This window comes from Rhinopithecus roxellana, chromosome 5 (assembly GCF_007565055.1).
Source record: "Rhinopithecus roxellana isolate Shanxi Qingling chromosome 5, ASM756505v1, whole genome shotgun sequence".
In the NCBI taxonomy this organism is placed as follows: domain Eukaryota; kingdom Metazoa; phylum Chordata; class Mammalia; order Primates; family Cercopithecidae; genus Rhinopithecus; species Rhinopithecus roxellana.
In genome coordinates, this window is record NC_044553.1 from 161,022,493 (window position 1) to 161,039,538 (window position 17,046).

General features: G+C 47.3%; 1 protein-coding gene and 1 pseudogene across 8 annotated transcripts in view; both read left to right on the top strand.

Moving 5' to 3' along the window:
- TECPR2 (tectonin beta-propeller repeat containing 2) overlaps positions 1-17,046 on the top strand; it is a 145,036-nt gene that overhangs the window by 42,775 nt on the left and 85,215 nt on the right. For all 7 annotated transcript variants that reach the window (XR_004057396.1, XR_004057397.1, XM_030931070.1 and 4 more), the window contains exons 3-5: positions 1,855-1,983; positions 3,004-3,135; positions 9,098-9,255. Coding sequence is in view for 5 of the 7 variants with exons in the window: in XM_030931070.1 (XP_030786930.1) it covers positions 1,855-1,983; positions 3,004-3,135; positions 9,098-9,255 (419 nt within the window). In the remaining 2 variants the exon portion in view is untranslated. The remainder of the gene's footprint in view (positions 1-1,854; positions 1,984-3,003; positions 3,136-9,097; positions 9,256-17,046) is intronic.
- On the top strand, positions 5,063-6,445 carry LOC115897641 (annotated as a pseudogene). Its single transcript, XR_004057398.1, has 2 exons — positions 5,063-5,385; positions 5,698-6,445. The product of XR_004057398.1 is annotated as a 40S ribosomal protein SA-like (transcript).

A 17,046-nucleotide genomic window follows, 5' to 3' on the forward strand; every position in this document is an offset into this window, starting at 1 on the left:
CATTAGGATGGCTACTGTCAAAAAAAAAATGGAAATAACAAGGGTTGGTAAGGATGGGAGAAATCAGAACCCTGGTGCATTGTTCGTAGGAATAGGAGATGATGCAGCCACTACTAGAAAACAGTATGGTGGTTGCTCAAAAAACTAAAAATAGGATTACCATATGATACCAAAATTCAGTCCTGGGTAGGGTGTGTACCCAAGATAATTGAAAGCAGTATCTCAAAGAGATGTTTGTACGCTCATATTCATAGAAGCCTTATTCACAGTTAAAATGGGGGAGCAACCCTTGTATGTCCATCAGCAGATGAATGGAGAAACAAAATGTAGTATGTACATGCAAGAGAATATGACTAAGTCTTAAAAAGGAAGGAGTTTTGATATGTGCTATAACACGGATGAACCTTGAAGATACTGTATGAAGGAGATAAGCCAGTCAGAGTAAAGACAAATACTGTATGGTTCCATTTATATGAGGTATTTAGAGTAGTCAAAATCACGGTAAAAGGAATTTGAGGAGATTAAAAAAAAAGGGGGGGGTAGTAAAAATCATAAAGACAGAAAGTAGAATGGTAGTTGCCAGGGGCTGGGGAGAGGGATGAATGGGGAATTATTGTTTAATAGGGTCGGTTTCAGTTTTACAAGATTCAATAGTTCTGGAGATGGATGATGGTGATGATTGCAGAGCATTATGAATGTATTGAATACCACTGAAATGTATACTTTAAAAAGGGATCCTGGTAATTTTATGTTAGGTATTTTAACATTAAAAAATTGGGGGATGAGGGCTGGGTACGGTGGCCCACACCTGTAGTCCCAGCACTTTGGGAGGCTGAGGTGGGCAGATCACGAGGTCAGGAGATCGAGACCATCCTGGCTAACAAGGTGAAACCCCATCTCTACTAAAAATACGAAAAAAAAAAAAAAATTAGCAGGATGTGGTGGTGGGCGCCTGTGGTCTCAGCTACTCGGGAGGCTGAGGCAGGAGAATCGCTTGAACCCAGGAGGTGGAGGTTGCAGTGAGCCAAGATCGTGCCACTGTACTCCAGCCTGGCAACAGAGTGAGATTCCATCTCAAAAATAAAAATAAAAATTAGGGGTGAGGGCAAGGTGCAGTGGCTCACATCTGTAATCCCAGCACTTTGGGAGGCCAAGGCAGGAGGATTCCTTGTGCCCAGGAGATCGAGACCAGCTTGGGCAATATAGTGAGACTTTGTCTCTACAAAAAAAATTTAAAAATTAGCTGGGTGTGGGGCACATGTCTGTAGTCCCAGCTACTTGGGAGGCTGAGGCGGGAGGATCACTTGAGCCTGGGAGGTTGAGGCTGCAGTGAACTGTGATTGCACCACTGCCGTCCTACCTAGGTATATTTGTTTTCTGGTTTTTTTTTGTTGTTGTTGTTTTGAGACAGAGTCTTGCTCTGTCGCCCAGGCTGGATGCAATGGCATGATCTCGGCTCACTGCAACCTTCGCCTCCTGGGTTCCAGTGATTCTCCCTGCCTCAGCCTCCTGAATAGCTGGGATTACAGGCATCTGCCACCACGCCCAGCTAATTTTTGTGTTTTTTGTAGAGACAGGGTTTCACCATGTTGGCCAGACGTCTCGAACTCCTGACCGCAGGTGATCTGCTTGCCTTGGCCTCCAAAGTGCTGGGATTACAGGCGTGATCCACCGTGCCCAGCCCTGTTTGTGTTTTTTTTTCAACAGATGTGATTTCTGACTTGCATATGTAATCAAGAATATGTATGGACTGTAGCCTGATGAAGTTTTTCACTCCGTTGGTAATGTCCTCCTTGTTTTACATTTTCAAAGCCTGTGTACTTACAGATTCATTTGTTTTCAATGTTTCTCCAGGGGAAGACGGAATCTATCACTGTGGTGAAGCTGCTGAGTTGCTTTGATGACCTGGTGGCAGCAGGCACAGCCTCTGGCAGGGTTGCAGTTTTTCAACTTGTGTCTTCATTGCCAGGAAGAAATAAACAGGTGAGTACTCATGATCTGAACACGTATTAACTTCTTGGTAAATTCCTCTGGATTTTTAAAATGAGAAATCCTCATCTGCTTAGAAAGTTTATGCTCAGAGAAAGCCGGGCACAGTGGCTCACATCTGTAATCCCGGTAATTTGGAAGGCCAAAGCGGGCTGATCATGAGGTCAAGAGATCAAGACCATCCTGGCTAACATGGTGAAACCCCATCTCTACTAAAAATACAAAACTTGGCCAGGCGCAGTGGTTCACGCCTGTAATCCCAGCACTTTGGGAGGCCGAGGCGGGCGGATCACAAGGTCAGGAGATTGAGACCATCCTGGCTAACACGGTGAAACCCCATCTCTACTAAAAAATACAAAAAATTAGCCAGGTGTGGTGGCGGGAGCCTGTAGTTCCAGCTACTCAGGAGGCTAAGGCAGGAGAATGGCGTGAACCTAGGAGACGGAGCTTGCAGTGAACTGAGATCGCGCCACTGCACTCTAGCCTGGGCAACAGAACAAAACTCCGTCTCAAAAAAGAAAAAAAAATACAAAAATTAACTTGGCGTGGTGGTGTGTGCCTGCAGTCCCAGCTACTCGGGAGGCTGAGGCAGGAGAATTACTTGAACCCGGGAGGCAGAGGTCGCAGTGAGCCCAGATTGCAACACACTACTGCACTCCACCCTGATGGAGTGAGACTCCGTCTCAAAAAAAAAAAAAAAAAAAAATTATGCTCAGAGAAGCTTAACACTGTGCTGTTTATAATTGGAGAACATTTCTGTGCCGAGTTGAACACTTGGCATAAAGTACAGGTGGGTCATTTCATTTTTGCTTAATATCCTCAAGGTGTGCTCTCTGTGGGTTTTGAAGGTGACTAGAGGGATGGAGCCTTGTGCAGGGTTCTGCTTGGAAAAGGAGACTGGGAAAACCAGCTCTTCCGTAACTAGGAGCGATTGTATACCTTTTCCATGTAGCCCCAGCTCACATCATTTATCCTTTTCTTTTTTGTGTGTATATTTTTATCCCCTGTTCATAGCTTCGGAGATTTGATGTCACTGGTATTCACAAAAACAGCATTACAGCTCTGGCTTGGAGCCCCAATGGAATGAAACTGTTCTCTGGAGATGACAAAGGCAAAATTGTTTATTCCTCTCTGGATCTAGACCAGGTAAAATTATTTTCAGAAATACTGTTGGCTCTTGCCTTCTTACATTTGGAAAAACTATATTTATAATTGTATTTTTATTCAGTTTGTATTCTTGATCATTGTCCCTTTATAATCTCAATTGTTATTTGTAACATTTACTTTTATAGACTTATGTTTTATAAGCTTCCACTTCTAAGACTAAGGAGTTGGCCTACTGGAACATTCACTTTTTTCATTCCACTGTTGTGTATTACTTCTACTTGGAAAAGAAGCTATTATCATTTCTACTTCCTGAAAGGTTAGTAGGAGTGGTGCCAAGCACTTCTGAATCCTAACTGTGGACAAGTCGGTGATTTCAATGGATGGAGGACTCTCTGCCAGCCGCCTGGCCTTCTGAGATGACCTCATGTGACAGGAAGTGGCAGAGGAGAAGATTAGGTGGCAGTATGGTGAAGATGAAGAAGCTGGAGCTCCAAGAGATCCAGGAACTAGCCCAGGATTGCAGGCTTGCACCTCACAGGGCTTGCTTTCAAACTGAGGTTCTGCTTCGATGCCCGTGCCTTTTCCACTGCACGTGTGGCTTTATGATCTGCTGGGTTTTATTTGTTTTGTCATGTGTCTGCAACCAAACGGAACTCCTTGGAGGCACAGTCCTTTCGTTTTCTTATTTGTAACCTTCATTCCTAGAGCACTGTCAGAATTCAGCATTTTTTTTTTTTTTTCTTGAGATGGAGTCTCGCTCTTGTCACCCAGGCTGGAGTGCAGTGGCGCGATCTCGGCTCGTTACAACCTCTGCCTCCCGGGTTCAAGCAATTCTCCTGCCTCAGCCTCCTGAGTAGCTGGGATTACAGGGACCTGCCATCATGCCTGACTAATTTTTCTATTTATGTAGAGATGGGGTTTCACTATGTTGGTCAGGCTGGTCTTTAACTCCTGACCTCAGGTGATCTGCCCACCTTGGCCTCCCAAAGTGCTGAGATTACAGCCGTGAGCCACCGTGCCCGGCCAAGAATTCAGCAATTATTAGCTGCATGACTTTCAGTCCCTCTGATCCAAGACTGACCTATTACAAATATTCTCTAGTAGTAGTTTTCAAGCTTTGTAGTCATAGGATCCCTTTACACTCTTAGAAAGAGGACCCCAAAGCATTTTTGTTTATATAGGTTATCTCTACCGAGTACACTGTGTTAGAAGTTAAAACTGATAAATTTTAAAATGTATATTTTTTTTGAGATGGAGTCTCGCTCTGTTGCCCAGGCTGGAGTGCAGTGGCACAATCTCAGCTCACTGCAACCTCTGCCTCCCGGGTTCAAGCGATTCTCATGCCTCAGCCTCCTGAGTAGCTGGGACTACAGGCAACTGCCACCTTGCCCATCTAATTTTTTGTATTTTTTGTAGAGACGGTGCTTCACCGGATGGTCTCGATCTCCTGACCTTGTGATCCTCCCACCTCAGCCTCCAAAGTGCTGGGATTACAGGCGTGAGCCACTGCACCTGGCTGACATTTAAAAATATTTTTACTTTGAAATAATAAATCCATAATATCTGAACATAAGTGACATATTTTGTGAAAATATCTCTATATCTCTGTTTTCAAAAACAGGTGACAAGAGTGAGTGGCATTGAGTTATATTTTTACAAATCTTTATTATCTGGCTTAATAGAAGATGACTGGATTCTGCATTCAATCTGTTGCCATACATTGTTTTGATTGAAGTATATAAAGAAAAACTGGCCTTACACAGACATGTAGTTGGAAATGGGAGGAGTATTTTGATAGCCTTTTCAGATAATTGTGGACATTCTTTAATAATATCCTCATATTGACAAATGGCAGTTGCTTTAAAGGTTACAGTGACAAATGACAAATGGTAGTTTCTTTAAAGGTTAGTAAAAATGTGGAATCTGAAACCATGTGGATGAATGTTTCCTACTCTGTTACATTAAAATCTACTTTACACTTTCTGCGCTACCTACAAAGGGGTCCATACGGCGTTGTTCTGGATTCCCGTCGTAACTTAAAGGGAAACTTTTCACAATGTCCGGAGCCCTTGATGTCCTGCAAATGAAGGAGGAAGATGTCCTTAAGTTCCTTGCAGCAGGAACCCACTTAGGTGGCACCAATCTTGACTTCCAGATGGAACAGTACACCTAGAAAAGGAAAAGTGACGGCATCTACATCCTAAATCTGAAGAGGACCTGGGAGAAGCTTCTGCTGGCGGCCCGTGCCATTGTTGCCATTGAAAACCCTGCTGATGGCCGGGCGCGGTGGCTCAAGCCTGTAATCCCAGCACTTTGGGAGGCCGAGACGGGCGGATCACGAGGTCAGGAGATCAAGACCATCCTGGCTAACATGGTGAAACCCCGTCTCTACTAAAAATACAAAAAACTAGCCGGGCGACCTGGCGGGCGCCTGTAGTCCCAGCTACCCGGGAGGCTGAGGCAGGAGAATGGCGTGAACCCGGGAGGCGGAGCTTGCAGTGAGCTGAGATCTGGCCACTGCACTCCAGCCTGGGCGACAGAGCAAGACTCCGTCTCAAAAAAAAAAAAAAAAAAAAAAAAAGAAAACCCTGCTGATGTCAGTGTTATATCCTCCAGGAATACTGGCCAGAGGGCCGTGCTGAAGTTTGCTGCTGCCACTGGAGCCACTCCCATTGCTGGCCGCTTCACTCCTGGGACCTTCACTAACCAGATCCAGGCAGCCTTCCGGGAGCCACGGCTTCTGGTGGTTACTGACCCCAGGGCTGACCACCAGCCTCTTACGGAGGCATCTTATGTTAACCTACCTGCCATTGCTCTGTGTAACACAGATTCTCCTCTGCGCCATGGGGACATTGCCATCCCATGCAACAACAAGGGAGCTCACTCAGTGGGTTTGATGTGGTGGATGCTGGCTCGGGAAGTTCTGCGCATGCGTGACACCATTTCCCGTGAACACCCGTGGGAGGTCATGCCTGATCTCTCCTTCTACAGAGATCCTGAGGAGATTGAAAAGAAGAGCAGGCTGCTGCTGAAAAGGCAGTGACCAAGGAGGAATTTCAGGGTGAATGGACTGCTCCAGCTCCTGAGTTCACTGCTACTCAGCCTGAGGTTGCAGACTGGTCTGAAGGTGTGCAGGTGCCCTCTGTGCCTATTCAGCAGTTCCCTACTGAAGACTGGAGGGCTCAGCCTGCCACGGAAGACTGGTCTGCAGCTCCCACTGCTCAGGCCACTGAATGGGTAGGAGCAACCACTGAATGGTCTTAAGCTGTTCTTGCACGGGCTCTTAAGCAACATGGAAAAATGGTTGATGGAAAATAAACATCAGTTTCTTAAAAAAAAAAAAAAAAAATCTACTTTACCCATGTTGGATTTTGTAACATTATGTATTGGTCACTTAGAAAATACTATTCACAGAGTGGTGTAGATCTTCCAAATGTTGACACTTTTTTTTTTGAGACATGGTCTTACTCCTCTCACCCAGGCTGGTGTGCAGTAGTGCAATCATGGCTCACTGGAGCGTCAACTTCCCAGGTTCAGGTGATTCTCCCACCTTGGCCTCCCGAATAGCCGGGACTACAGGTGCACGCCACCATGCCCGGCTGATTTTTTGTATTTTTGTAGAGACAGGGCTTTGCCATGTTGCACAGGCTGGTCTTGAACATCTGGGCTCAAGCAGTCTGCCCACTGCAGCCTTCCAAAGTTCTGGGATTACAGGTGTGAGCCACCATGCCGGCTGGTACATTTTCTAATACAATATCGAAAAAAAAATACCTTCGTTAACATCAACATCATTGTAATCAGGAAAGTCTAGCTATAAGGAATCGTCAAGTTCACAGGGACAGGCACAAGTTTTCGTATTGCTAATCTTCACATGAGAGCAACAAATACCATTACTTGTTTTCCTTGAAGTGACAGGCTTTTGTTTTTTAAGAAAATGTCTGCTAAATACCCAAATTTGAATAATTACAGCATTTCAAATAAAAATGGTGTTTTGTGAAGAAAGCAGCTGGCTCAGCTCATAGCCGCAACAGTTGTACAAGTGCTTTTCCTTGAGAGAACCACTGAGTGTGTTTCAGTGTGCAGCAGAAGGGAGAATAGAAAACTACCTATCCTCTGGCCAGGCACGGTGTCTCACACCTGTACTTCCAGCACTTCGGGAGGCCAAGGCAGAATGATCACTTGAGCCTAGGAGTTTGAGACCAGTCTGGGCAACATGGCAAAACCCCATTTCTACCAAAAAACATATAAAAATTAGCCAGGCATGGTGGCACACACCTGTAATCCCAGCTACTCTGGAGGCTGAGGTTGGAGGATCACTTGAGCCTTGGAGGTGGATATTGCAGTGAGCTGAGATTGCACCACTGCACTCCAGCCTAGGCCAAGAGCCAGAACCTGTCTAAAAAAAAAAGTCTGCAACATTTTCATGTAATGGAAATTTCTTTATCTTGATTTTGGTGTTGGTTACATGAAAAATTCATAGAATTGTATACCTAAAAAAGGACGAAATTTACTGTAAGTTTTACCAACAAATCTGATCACTGCCCCCTGCTTCCCTCACAAAATGTCAGTGATGTAACAGTAATATTTCTGAAATAATTGATGAAACTTTTCAAATATACTGGATTTCATATATATATATTTCGTATATATATACAAAATATATATATATATATATATGTATTTCGTATATATATACAAAATATATATATATATATATATATGTATTTCATATATGTATATTTTTTGAGACGGAGTCTCGCTCTATTGCCCAGGCTGGAGTGCAGTGGTGTGATCTCGGCTCACTGCAACCCTTGCCTGTGGGTTCAAATGATTCTCCTGCCTCAGCCTCCCAAGTAGCTGGGATTACAGGCATGTGCCACCTCGCCCAGCTAAATTTTGTAATTTTAGTAGAGACGAGGTTTCACGATGTTGGCCAGGCTGGTCTCGAACTCCTGACCTCAAATGATCCACCCACCTCAGCCTCCCAAAATATAGGGATTACAAGTGTGAGCCACTGCACCCGGCCGGATGACACTTTTCTATACGAGTAACTTATAGAATCAGATTTTTAATACAATGAAATATGCTCTGTGTTAGCAGTCAGATACCTTCTAGAATTTTACTTTGTGTTTATATATAAAATATGTTTTTTGTTTTTGTTTGTTTGTTTTTGTAAAGACAGAGTCTCACTCTGTTACCTGGGCTAGAGTGCGGTGGTATGATCACAGCTCACTGTAATCTGAACTCCTGGGCTCAAATGATCCTTCTGTCTCAGCCTCCCAAGTAGCGGGGATCACAGACACATGCCAATACACGTGGCTAATAAAATGTTTTTTTTTTTTTTTTGTAGAGACAGGATCTCACAATGTTGCCCAGGCTGGTCTTGTAAAATATCATTTTATGTTAATAGCATTTTATATATTTAATATCATTTAATTTCTTCTGACCTCCTGTTTTCTATGACCCTTTCAGTTGGCAAGTATATAATGTCCTCAAAACTGCTTTGAGCACTTTGTGAGGGGAGACTGTAATATGAACTTACAGAGCTGATTATTGTCACAATAATTTTATAGAAGGTTCCATTCCATTGTTTTATAATAGAAGAAGCAATACACACAGTGCAACAGATTTCTGTTGAGATCTTTATGGATGCTTCTTTGAACTCTCTACATGTTGACTGCATCATCCCTGAGCCTGCTGTGGTGCACAGTAAAGAATGTATCTACTGAGGACATGTTTTTAAAAATTATGCAGATTTTTAAATGTTTCTTGTCAAACTGGATGTAGCATGAGGGAGATGTTAGTATGGACTATCTTCCCATCCATCAGATAATCTCTCTGTGGTGGGTTGAGAGTGAATCTGCAGAGAGTGAAAGCATACATTAGGTAGGGTGCAAGCTGACCTAAGCACAGCTCGCAGGAAGGACCCTGACTTGTCCTAAGGGAGGTCCATTCTTTAGCCTGGCGCTGATGTGAGGCGTAACCGGACTTTCTCTGCCAGGGGCTCTGTAACTCCCAGCTGGTGTTGGAGGAGCCGTCTTCCATTGTGCAGCTGGATTATAGCCAGAAAGTGCTGCTGGTCTCTACTCTGCAAAGAAGTCTGCTCTTTTACACTGAAGAAAAGTCTGTAAGGCAAATTGGAACACAGCCAAGGAAAAGGTAAGTTCCATAAGTTTTCCTGTTTGGCCTAAACGCTGGGCCTTGTTGTAGAGGGTGCTTTAGGGTTTCCTAGGTCTCCTCTTTGGCGGATGCAAGCCCACAGCGGCTCTAAGCCTGGGGTTCCTGGTGGCGCCCTGTGCCTGCTTAGGATTTCTCCTCCCAGAGGCAGACAAGAAGAGTGGGTTCCTCTTGCTGCAGAGCTGTAGGTGCCTGCATGCACAGCCACTCTGCCTCTCAAAGTGCCACAGTCAGCCCAGAGAAGCCTCAGGGGTGGCCTGGTCCATCCGTTCCTTGTGTAGGCACCTCCTCCACACAGCCCTGGTGAGGGGTCAGGGTTGTGGGGCTCACTCATTATTCAGCACGTGTTTACCAGGCACCCCTGTGCACTGTGGCAGGCTCAGCAGTGACATGGTAAACACGGCAGATCTGAGCCTTCCATTGTGGAAATGGAAATGCAGATAAAACACTTGTTGACCCTTGCGGCACCTGCTATGGACCAAAATACACAGGATGCTGTGTGAGTGTAGACACACTTGTCCAGCTGAAGGATCAGGGAAGACATCCTGAAGGCGTGGGTTCCAGGTTCTAGGTTCTAGCTGGGATTACAGTCATGTGCCACCACGCCTAGCTAATTTTGTATTTTTAGTAGAGATGGGGTTTCACCATGTTGGTCAGGTCTCAAACTCCCGACCTCAGGTGATCCACCTGCCTCGGCCTCCCAAAGTGCTGGGATTACAGACGTGAGTCACCAGGCCCAGCCTGCTGAACACCTTCTTAATTCCATCAACAATCTGGCCTTTTTATATCTGCAGTCTCCCTGTTGGCCCCTGGAGAACTCAGTGGAATTTATGGTCCTGCAGATCTTAGTTCTTCTGTTCCCTCTGCCAGTATCCTACTCCTCTGGTATTTTATCCTGGTTCATCTGTCAATGTCTTACTGCACTGTGTCTTGGAAGGAAGGCAGGGTGTAAAGACAGGCATTGAAAACCAATTACCTTGTGGGTCCTATTCCCACCAATCTCTCTTAAAACCTGACCCTCGGCCGGGTGCAGTGGCTCACGCCTGTAATCCTAGCACTTTGGGAGGCCAAGGTGGGCGGATCACTTGAGGTCAGGAGTTCAAGAACAGCCTGGCCAACATGGTGAAACCTCCTCTCTACTAAAAACACGAAAGTTAGCCGGGCGTTGTGGCGGGCGCCTGTAGTCCCAGCTACTCAGGAGGCTGAGGCAGGAGAATCGCTTGAACCCGGGAGACGAAGGTTGCAGTGAGCTAAGACCGCACCACTGTACTCCAGCCTGGGTGACAGCGAGACTCCATCTCAAAAAAATCAAAAACAAAAAACAAACCTGGCCCTTTAACCTCTTGTGTGGAGACCCAAGCAGTTTCTGTAAACCTCTCCTAGTGCGTCTGTGCAGTGCAGTCTTTAGGGAACATTGATTGAAAGCATGCTCTGCACCAGGAACTGGTTTAGGATGCAGAAGCAAATAAATGTGTCCCCTTCTCAGAAGGAGAGAGATTTTATTGAGCCTTGAAGAAATGGGGGCTAACAGAATAAAAGGAAATGTTCTTAGCATCTGTGTTTTAAAGACTTGCTTTCTGCTGTAGACTATTGTGTGTGTCTCTGCCTGGAAGCAGTGCTCCCCTCACAACTGTTTAGCTGGGCATGTACACGTGGAGGTGTGGCAGTAAGTAAGGAGGCATCCAAGGATACAAGGCCTCTGCCCTCAAACACAATGAGAGAGACTGTCGGTCAGCAGGAGAGTAGAGGCTATCAATGCTGTAAAGGAGCGGACAGGGTGAAGCATTAGGGAGCGCTAGGCATGGGGCAGGATGTTGCATTTGGATAGAATGGTCAGGAAAGGCCTCTACAAGGGCAGTGATCTTTGAGCTGAAGCCTGGGAAGAGCTGCTAGAAGAGCATTCCAGGTTCAGGGAACAGCATATGCCAAGACCTCAGTTGGGCCAGGGTTTAGATGTTCAAGAAGCCAGAAGTGACTAGGACACTGGCTATGGCAGGAGTCCAGGGGAGCCGCGGGGAGGCTGGCACAGGGGTCCAGGGGAGCCATGGTTAGGCTGGCACGGGAGTCCAGGGGAGCCTGGCACAGGAGTCCAGGGGAGCTGCGGGGAGGCTGCCGTAGGAGTCCAGGGGAGCCGCAGGTTGGCCGGCACGGGAGTCCAGGGGAGCCATGGAGAGGCTGCTGCAGGAGTCCAGGGGAGCCACGGGGAGGCTGCTGCGGGAGTCCAGGGAAACCACTGACTGAGATGGAGACTAGGGAAGGCTGGGCCGGAGGTCAGGACATCAGGACCTCTGCTGTGGACATAGGGGGTTTGACGGATCTGTCACGTTGCCATGTGGGAGTCGCAGAAGAGAGTTCTGTGGACCAGTCTGGAGCCCAGGGAAGAAGTCTTGACCAGAGGGGAAAATGAGGTCACCAGATACAGGTGACATTGACACCTGACATTGGATGAATCCACACAGGGAGTATCTATTCATTCGGTGCTCTGCCCTGCTCCAGGTACTCCTCATCTGGGGATATCTGTGAACAAGGCAGAACAGATCTGTAATCTCAGGGAGCTGTGTGCAGAGTGGTGAACAGATAAACATGTCAGAGGGTGCAGAGCCAGAGAGGGAGGCGCAGGAGACACAGGTGTCTCTTTAAAAGGATGACAGGGAAGGCTCCTCTGAGGAGGTAGCCTGGGCTGATTCCTGAACCAAGGAGGCAACTAGTGCGAGAAGACCTTAGAGAGAGTCCCTGGAGGCAGAGGGCCCCCTGCACACTGAGGATCTGAGCAGCCAGGCCAGCTGTGTGGAGCAGGGTGCGGGAAGCCCTCTCCCGTCGTCTTTGTGGGCCCTGCCCATGGGGCTCTTTCAGTCCAGTGCTGTGGCCAGTCACAGAGGACTGTGGCCAAGCCAGGGAGGTCACTCTGGCTGCTGCTTGGAATATATTGGAGGGGGCAGGTGTGGCAGCTCAGCAGGGCCAGCGAGGGTTCTGGGTGATCCAGGTGGGAGATGACAGGATGGGGCGGGGTCAGTGGTGGGACTGCTTCCAAGGCAGAGCTGGCAGATTTGCTGCCATGTTGGTTCTGGGGTGTGAGAGGGATGAGTTGGAGATGATTCCTAGGTCTGTGGTCTGTGCAGCTGGGTGAGTGGACATGCTGTGGATTGATGCAGAGAATCCTGGAGGCACGGGGAGAAGGAGGAGATGAAACAGCCTGCTGTGGCCCTGCCCTGTCCTCTCCCCACAGTAGAGAACTGGCGTGGGAGGTGGGTGGCAGGTGTGCCTCTCAGGGAGCTGTGCACCGGCAGCCGCTGGCATGCAGACAGGAGCTCGCCTAGGGAGATTTGGGGAGGCCTTGTGTTCTGAAGAGGAAATGGCATCAGGAGAGAACAGGAGTTGCGGGGTCAGAGGAGTCAGAGGCCACGTGGAGGGACATAGCAGCTGCTGCGAGACCAGGGGCTGAGACAGCTGTGACGGGCCTGAGTCTGTAGCGCGGAGGCTATGCACAGCTCTCCTCATCAGCAGGGCCAAGGGATTGGACGGGCTAAAAGAGGAGTGGACAGCGAGTATGGAGAGCTTTTGGGAGGAGTGTTTTTGCAGAAGAGAACAAAGAAAGAAAAATAAGTGGTGCCCAGGGGGACCGTGTGGCCTGCTGGGAATTTTGGGAGAGGGGCCATGTGGCAGCACATTGGTGTGTGATATGGGTGCCTGTGGAGGGAACACAGTGCTGGTGGAGACAGAGTGCAGGCGGTGGCCTCAGTTGGCCCTGAGATGGCCGGGCCAGAGATGCTCTTCCGGAAGGGCAGGGCACTGAGCCCAGGGCAGGTGCAGGCAGGGCAGGGGACTCGGGGATAGAGGATGAGGGGTCCTCTTCTCTTCGAGTCTGTGGACCTCTTCAGACCGGACGATGTGTGTGTTACATCCAGAAAACCTCAGAGACCCCAGCCACCCGCAGCCGTGGGTTTGCTATCCTGTGTATGTTGCATTGTTTCACGTGTCAGAGCCCTCTGCAGACCTGTTACTGTGTCTCCTGTGAGTCTAGTGCTCAGGGAAGCCCTCCCTGGCAGTAGCACTTTGCCCTGGGGAGGGAGGAGGAGATGAAGCAATCTGTAGGTGTGGCGCCGCGTCTGGGTAAGAGCCAGCAGCCGGTTCTGGAACCCCGCCACCAGCACATCTGTTTGGATGGCTGGTGGGTGTTTAGCTGTTGAGATCTCTGGCAGGGCTTCTGTCGATCCTTCTTCTCTCCCAGCTTAGACTTTCAGGCTCCCATTTTGGGTGCTGTCAGCTTTCAGCATATCAAGTCTGTGGCACCATACATCACGCACAAAATCAAAAAACACAATTATTTTATAGCTAGAATTTGTTAGCCAGAAAACACTCCTTATATATTAACGTGGTCTATAAAGGGAATTTATTTGTTTAGGTAATCAGTGAGTTTTTGGAAATCATCTCTACAGAAATTAAGAAATTTTGTTAATTTCTTTATGATTTTAGAATCCTGCAATACTTAGACCTTAAAAGTTGGAATTTTGGTGTCAAATTCAGAAAGCACCAGCAAGTACTGCAGAATCGCACTGCAAGTGGATGGTGGCTGAGTCGGGGGCTTAGGACAGTTTCTCTAGCTGGTTCTTCAGAACTTCACTACCTTTGACCAACCCACTCATCAGACATTTCTGTTCTCTTTTCTTTAGAGACAGGGTCTTGCTCTGTTACCAAGGCTGGAGTGCAGTGGTGTGGTCACAGCTCACTGCAGCCTTGAACACCTGGGTTCAGGCGATCCTCCTCCTTCAGCCTCCTGAGTAACTAGGACTACAAGGACGCACCACCATGCCTGTCTAAATTTTTTAATTTGTAGAGATGGAGTCTCTCTGTGTCACCCAGGCTGCTGTCAAACTCCTGGGCTCAAGCAGTCCTCCCTCCTTGGCCTCCGAACGTGCTGGGATTACAGGTGTGAGCCACCATGCCATTCAGCCAGTCAGCAGTTTTCGAGGCAGCCACTCCCAGGACCGTGCTCAGCAGGGCTGCTTTCCCCTTCCTCCAGGGGAAGAGTCCACCCAGTGTTCAGGACCTCACCTTCTCTTGCCCACTCAGATGCACCACCTTGATCTAGCTCTTTGAGCAGCTCTTTGAGCCTCAGATGTGGCGCTTCCAGATGCTGCTGTAATTGTTTGCACAGGTCAGCACGGTGTTATGAGACAGGCTGAGGACCTCATCTTATTTATTTTTTATTTTACCCAGAGCATCAAACACGGTGTCTTACAGAATGTAGGAATCACTAAATGTTTGTTAACATGAGTGCCTTAGTTACATAAGATGAACCAGTCAAAATGGAAATGACAAGAGATTTTTCAGGGGTCCTACAAATAGAAGGAAAACATTTAAAAATTGGATCGCCAAGAGAAATTGATTGACAGGAAAGGAAAGGCAGGAGGAAGAGGTTATGGGCTCCCTTGCTGGAATTCCTCTGGGTCACTCTCTTTAGAGGACCTCTCCAAAACAAACCCACCAAAGGCAGTAATCAGATACGGTGCTGTTTATAGAATTGTCCATGAAAGATCCACAGCGTCAAAACACCCTTGGTTCGTCCTGACGATCATTGTTTCAAAGCTGAATTTGATATATGATATCCTCCTTGGACCCTATCCAAAGGGATTTAGTTACTGAGGTGCCAGAAGGACCTAGCGAGATTCTGGTGTGCGAAGGAACCCCACAAATAAACTATCTGTGTGCCTATGTGGGTGGGCCCTGGGGGCGGCCTCTGGAGTTGGGTGTGCTGCTGTGTGCAGGGAGCGTGGGGACAGGCACAGCACAAGTTGGCCGAGGTCTGGTGGGGAAGCAGTGGCACGGAGGCGGCTCTCAACTGTGAGCTGCCTGTAGCCTCGTTCAGGACAGTCGAGCACTTCTGGGGACTTAGTGTCACAAGCATTGCTTTTGTGCTGCACACAGGTTATCTCATTCATTCCTCACTTCAGCCTTTGAGATGGGAGTTACTCTGCCTGGTTTACAGAATGGGAAACACGGCCAGAAAAGTTCAATAACTGCACATACCATGTACCCACTAAGTGTCAGCGCTGGACATCGAGCCCAGGACTTGCTCTAAAACCAGTGCTGGCCGGGCGCAGTGGCTTACGCCTGTAATCCCAGCACTTTGGGAGGCCGAGGCGGGCGGATCACGAGGTCAGGAGATCGAGACCATCCTGGCTAACATGGTGAAACCCCGTCTCTACTAAAAATACAAAAACTTAGCCTGGCGCGGTGGTGGGCACCTGTAGTCCCAGCTACTCAGGAGGCTGAGGCAGGAGAATGGCATAAACCCGGGAGGTGGAGCTTGCAGTGAGCTGAGATCTGGCCACTGCACTCCAGCCTGGTGGACAGAGCGAGACTCCGTCTCAAAAAAAAAAAAAAAAAAAAAAAAAACCAGTGCTGTTTCTGCGGTTCACAATCCAAGAAGTATTTGGGAGAAGGAATCAGCCAGGCGTAGGACTGAACTGGAATGCTTACATGTGAACTCTGGTAGCAGCCTGAGAAATAATGAGAACTCAGATTGCCAGTGGGAGTGTAGATTGTTATAATCATGTTTAAAAAGCTTGAAGTTGTCTTCTAAACTTGAATATGCTCTCAGCAACCCAGCGATAACCCGACAGCCCACCAACTGCATCCCGAGTATCTTTGACAGACTCTGACACCTGTGGGCTAGGGGATAATACACAGAAATGCTCATAGCACAATTGTTCAAAACAGGTTTAAAAATAATAATTGAAGCCGGGCACAGTGGTTCACGCCTGTAATCCCAGCACTTTGGGAAGCCGAGGAATGTGGATCACGAGGTCAGGAGATCGAGACCATGGTGAAACCCCATCTCTACTAAAAATACAAAAAATTAGCCGGGCGTGGTGGCGGGCGCCTGTAGTCCCAGCTACTCGGGAGGCTGAGGCAGGAGAATGGCGTGAACCCGGGAGGCGGAGCTTGCAGTGAGTCAAGAACGCGTCACTGCACTCCAGCCTGGGCAACAGAGGGAGACTCCGTCTCAAAAAATAATAATAATAATTGAAATATCCATCAACAAGAAAGTGAATAAATAAATTGTGGAATACATTAAGTCCTCATTTAATGTCATTGATAGGTTCTTGGAAACTGCGACTTTAGCAGAGCAACGTATAACAAAACCAGTGTTTTTCCCTCACCAATGTTGTTGAAGGAAATGATGTTTATCTGAGGACGTGCTCTATGTCATTTCACTTAACAGTTGTAGTTTCCAAGAACCTGTGGGCGCTGAGTAGGACGTACTGTACCATACAGCAGTAGAAACGAATTAGCACGACAGTTTCTTTTTATCAACAAGGACAAATCTGAGAAACATAGTGTTAAGTGAAAAAAAGCAAGTTGCGAAAGTGTACAATTAGTATCATACATTTTAATAAAAATGAAAGATAAACAATACTAAATTATGTTGTCTTTAGAGATACATAGGTATGTGATTAGAACAAAAAAAAAGTGAGGAAATGATAAAGGCAAAATGCAATCCAGTGGTTCCATCTGGGGCACAAGGGGGCAGGAAGTGGTAGGAACACAAGAGACCATCGGTTGGATGACTGATGATTTCTTTCCTCAGTTTGGGGATGGGTTCCCAGGCGTACCTTTCCTTGCTAGGCTTTATAACTACATGGGTATATGTACATATACACAGTTGTGCGCTGCATAACAACATTTCAGTCATTGACGGACTGCATGTATGACAGTGGTCGCAGAAGATTATAATGGAGCTGAAAAAATTCCTATCAGCTGGTGTCTTAG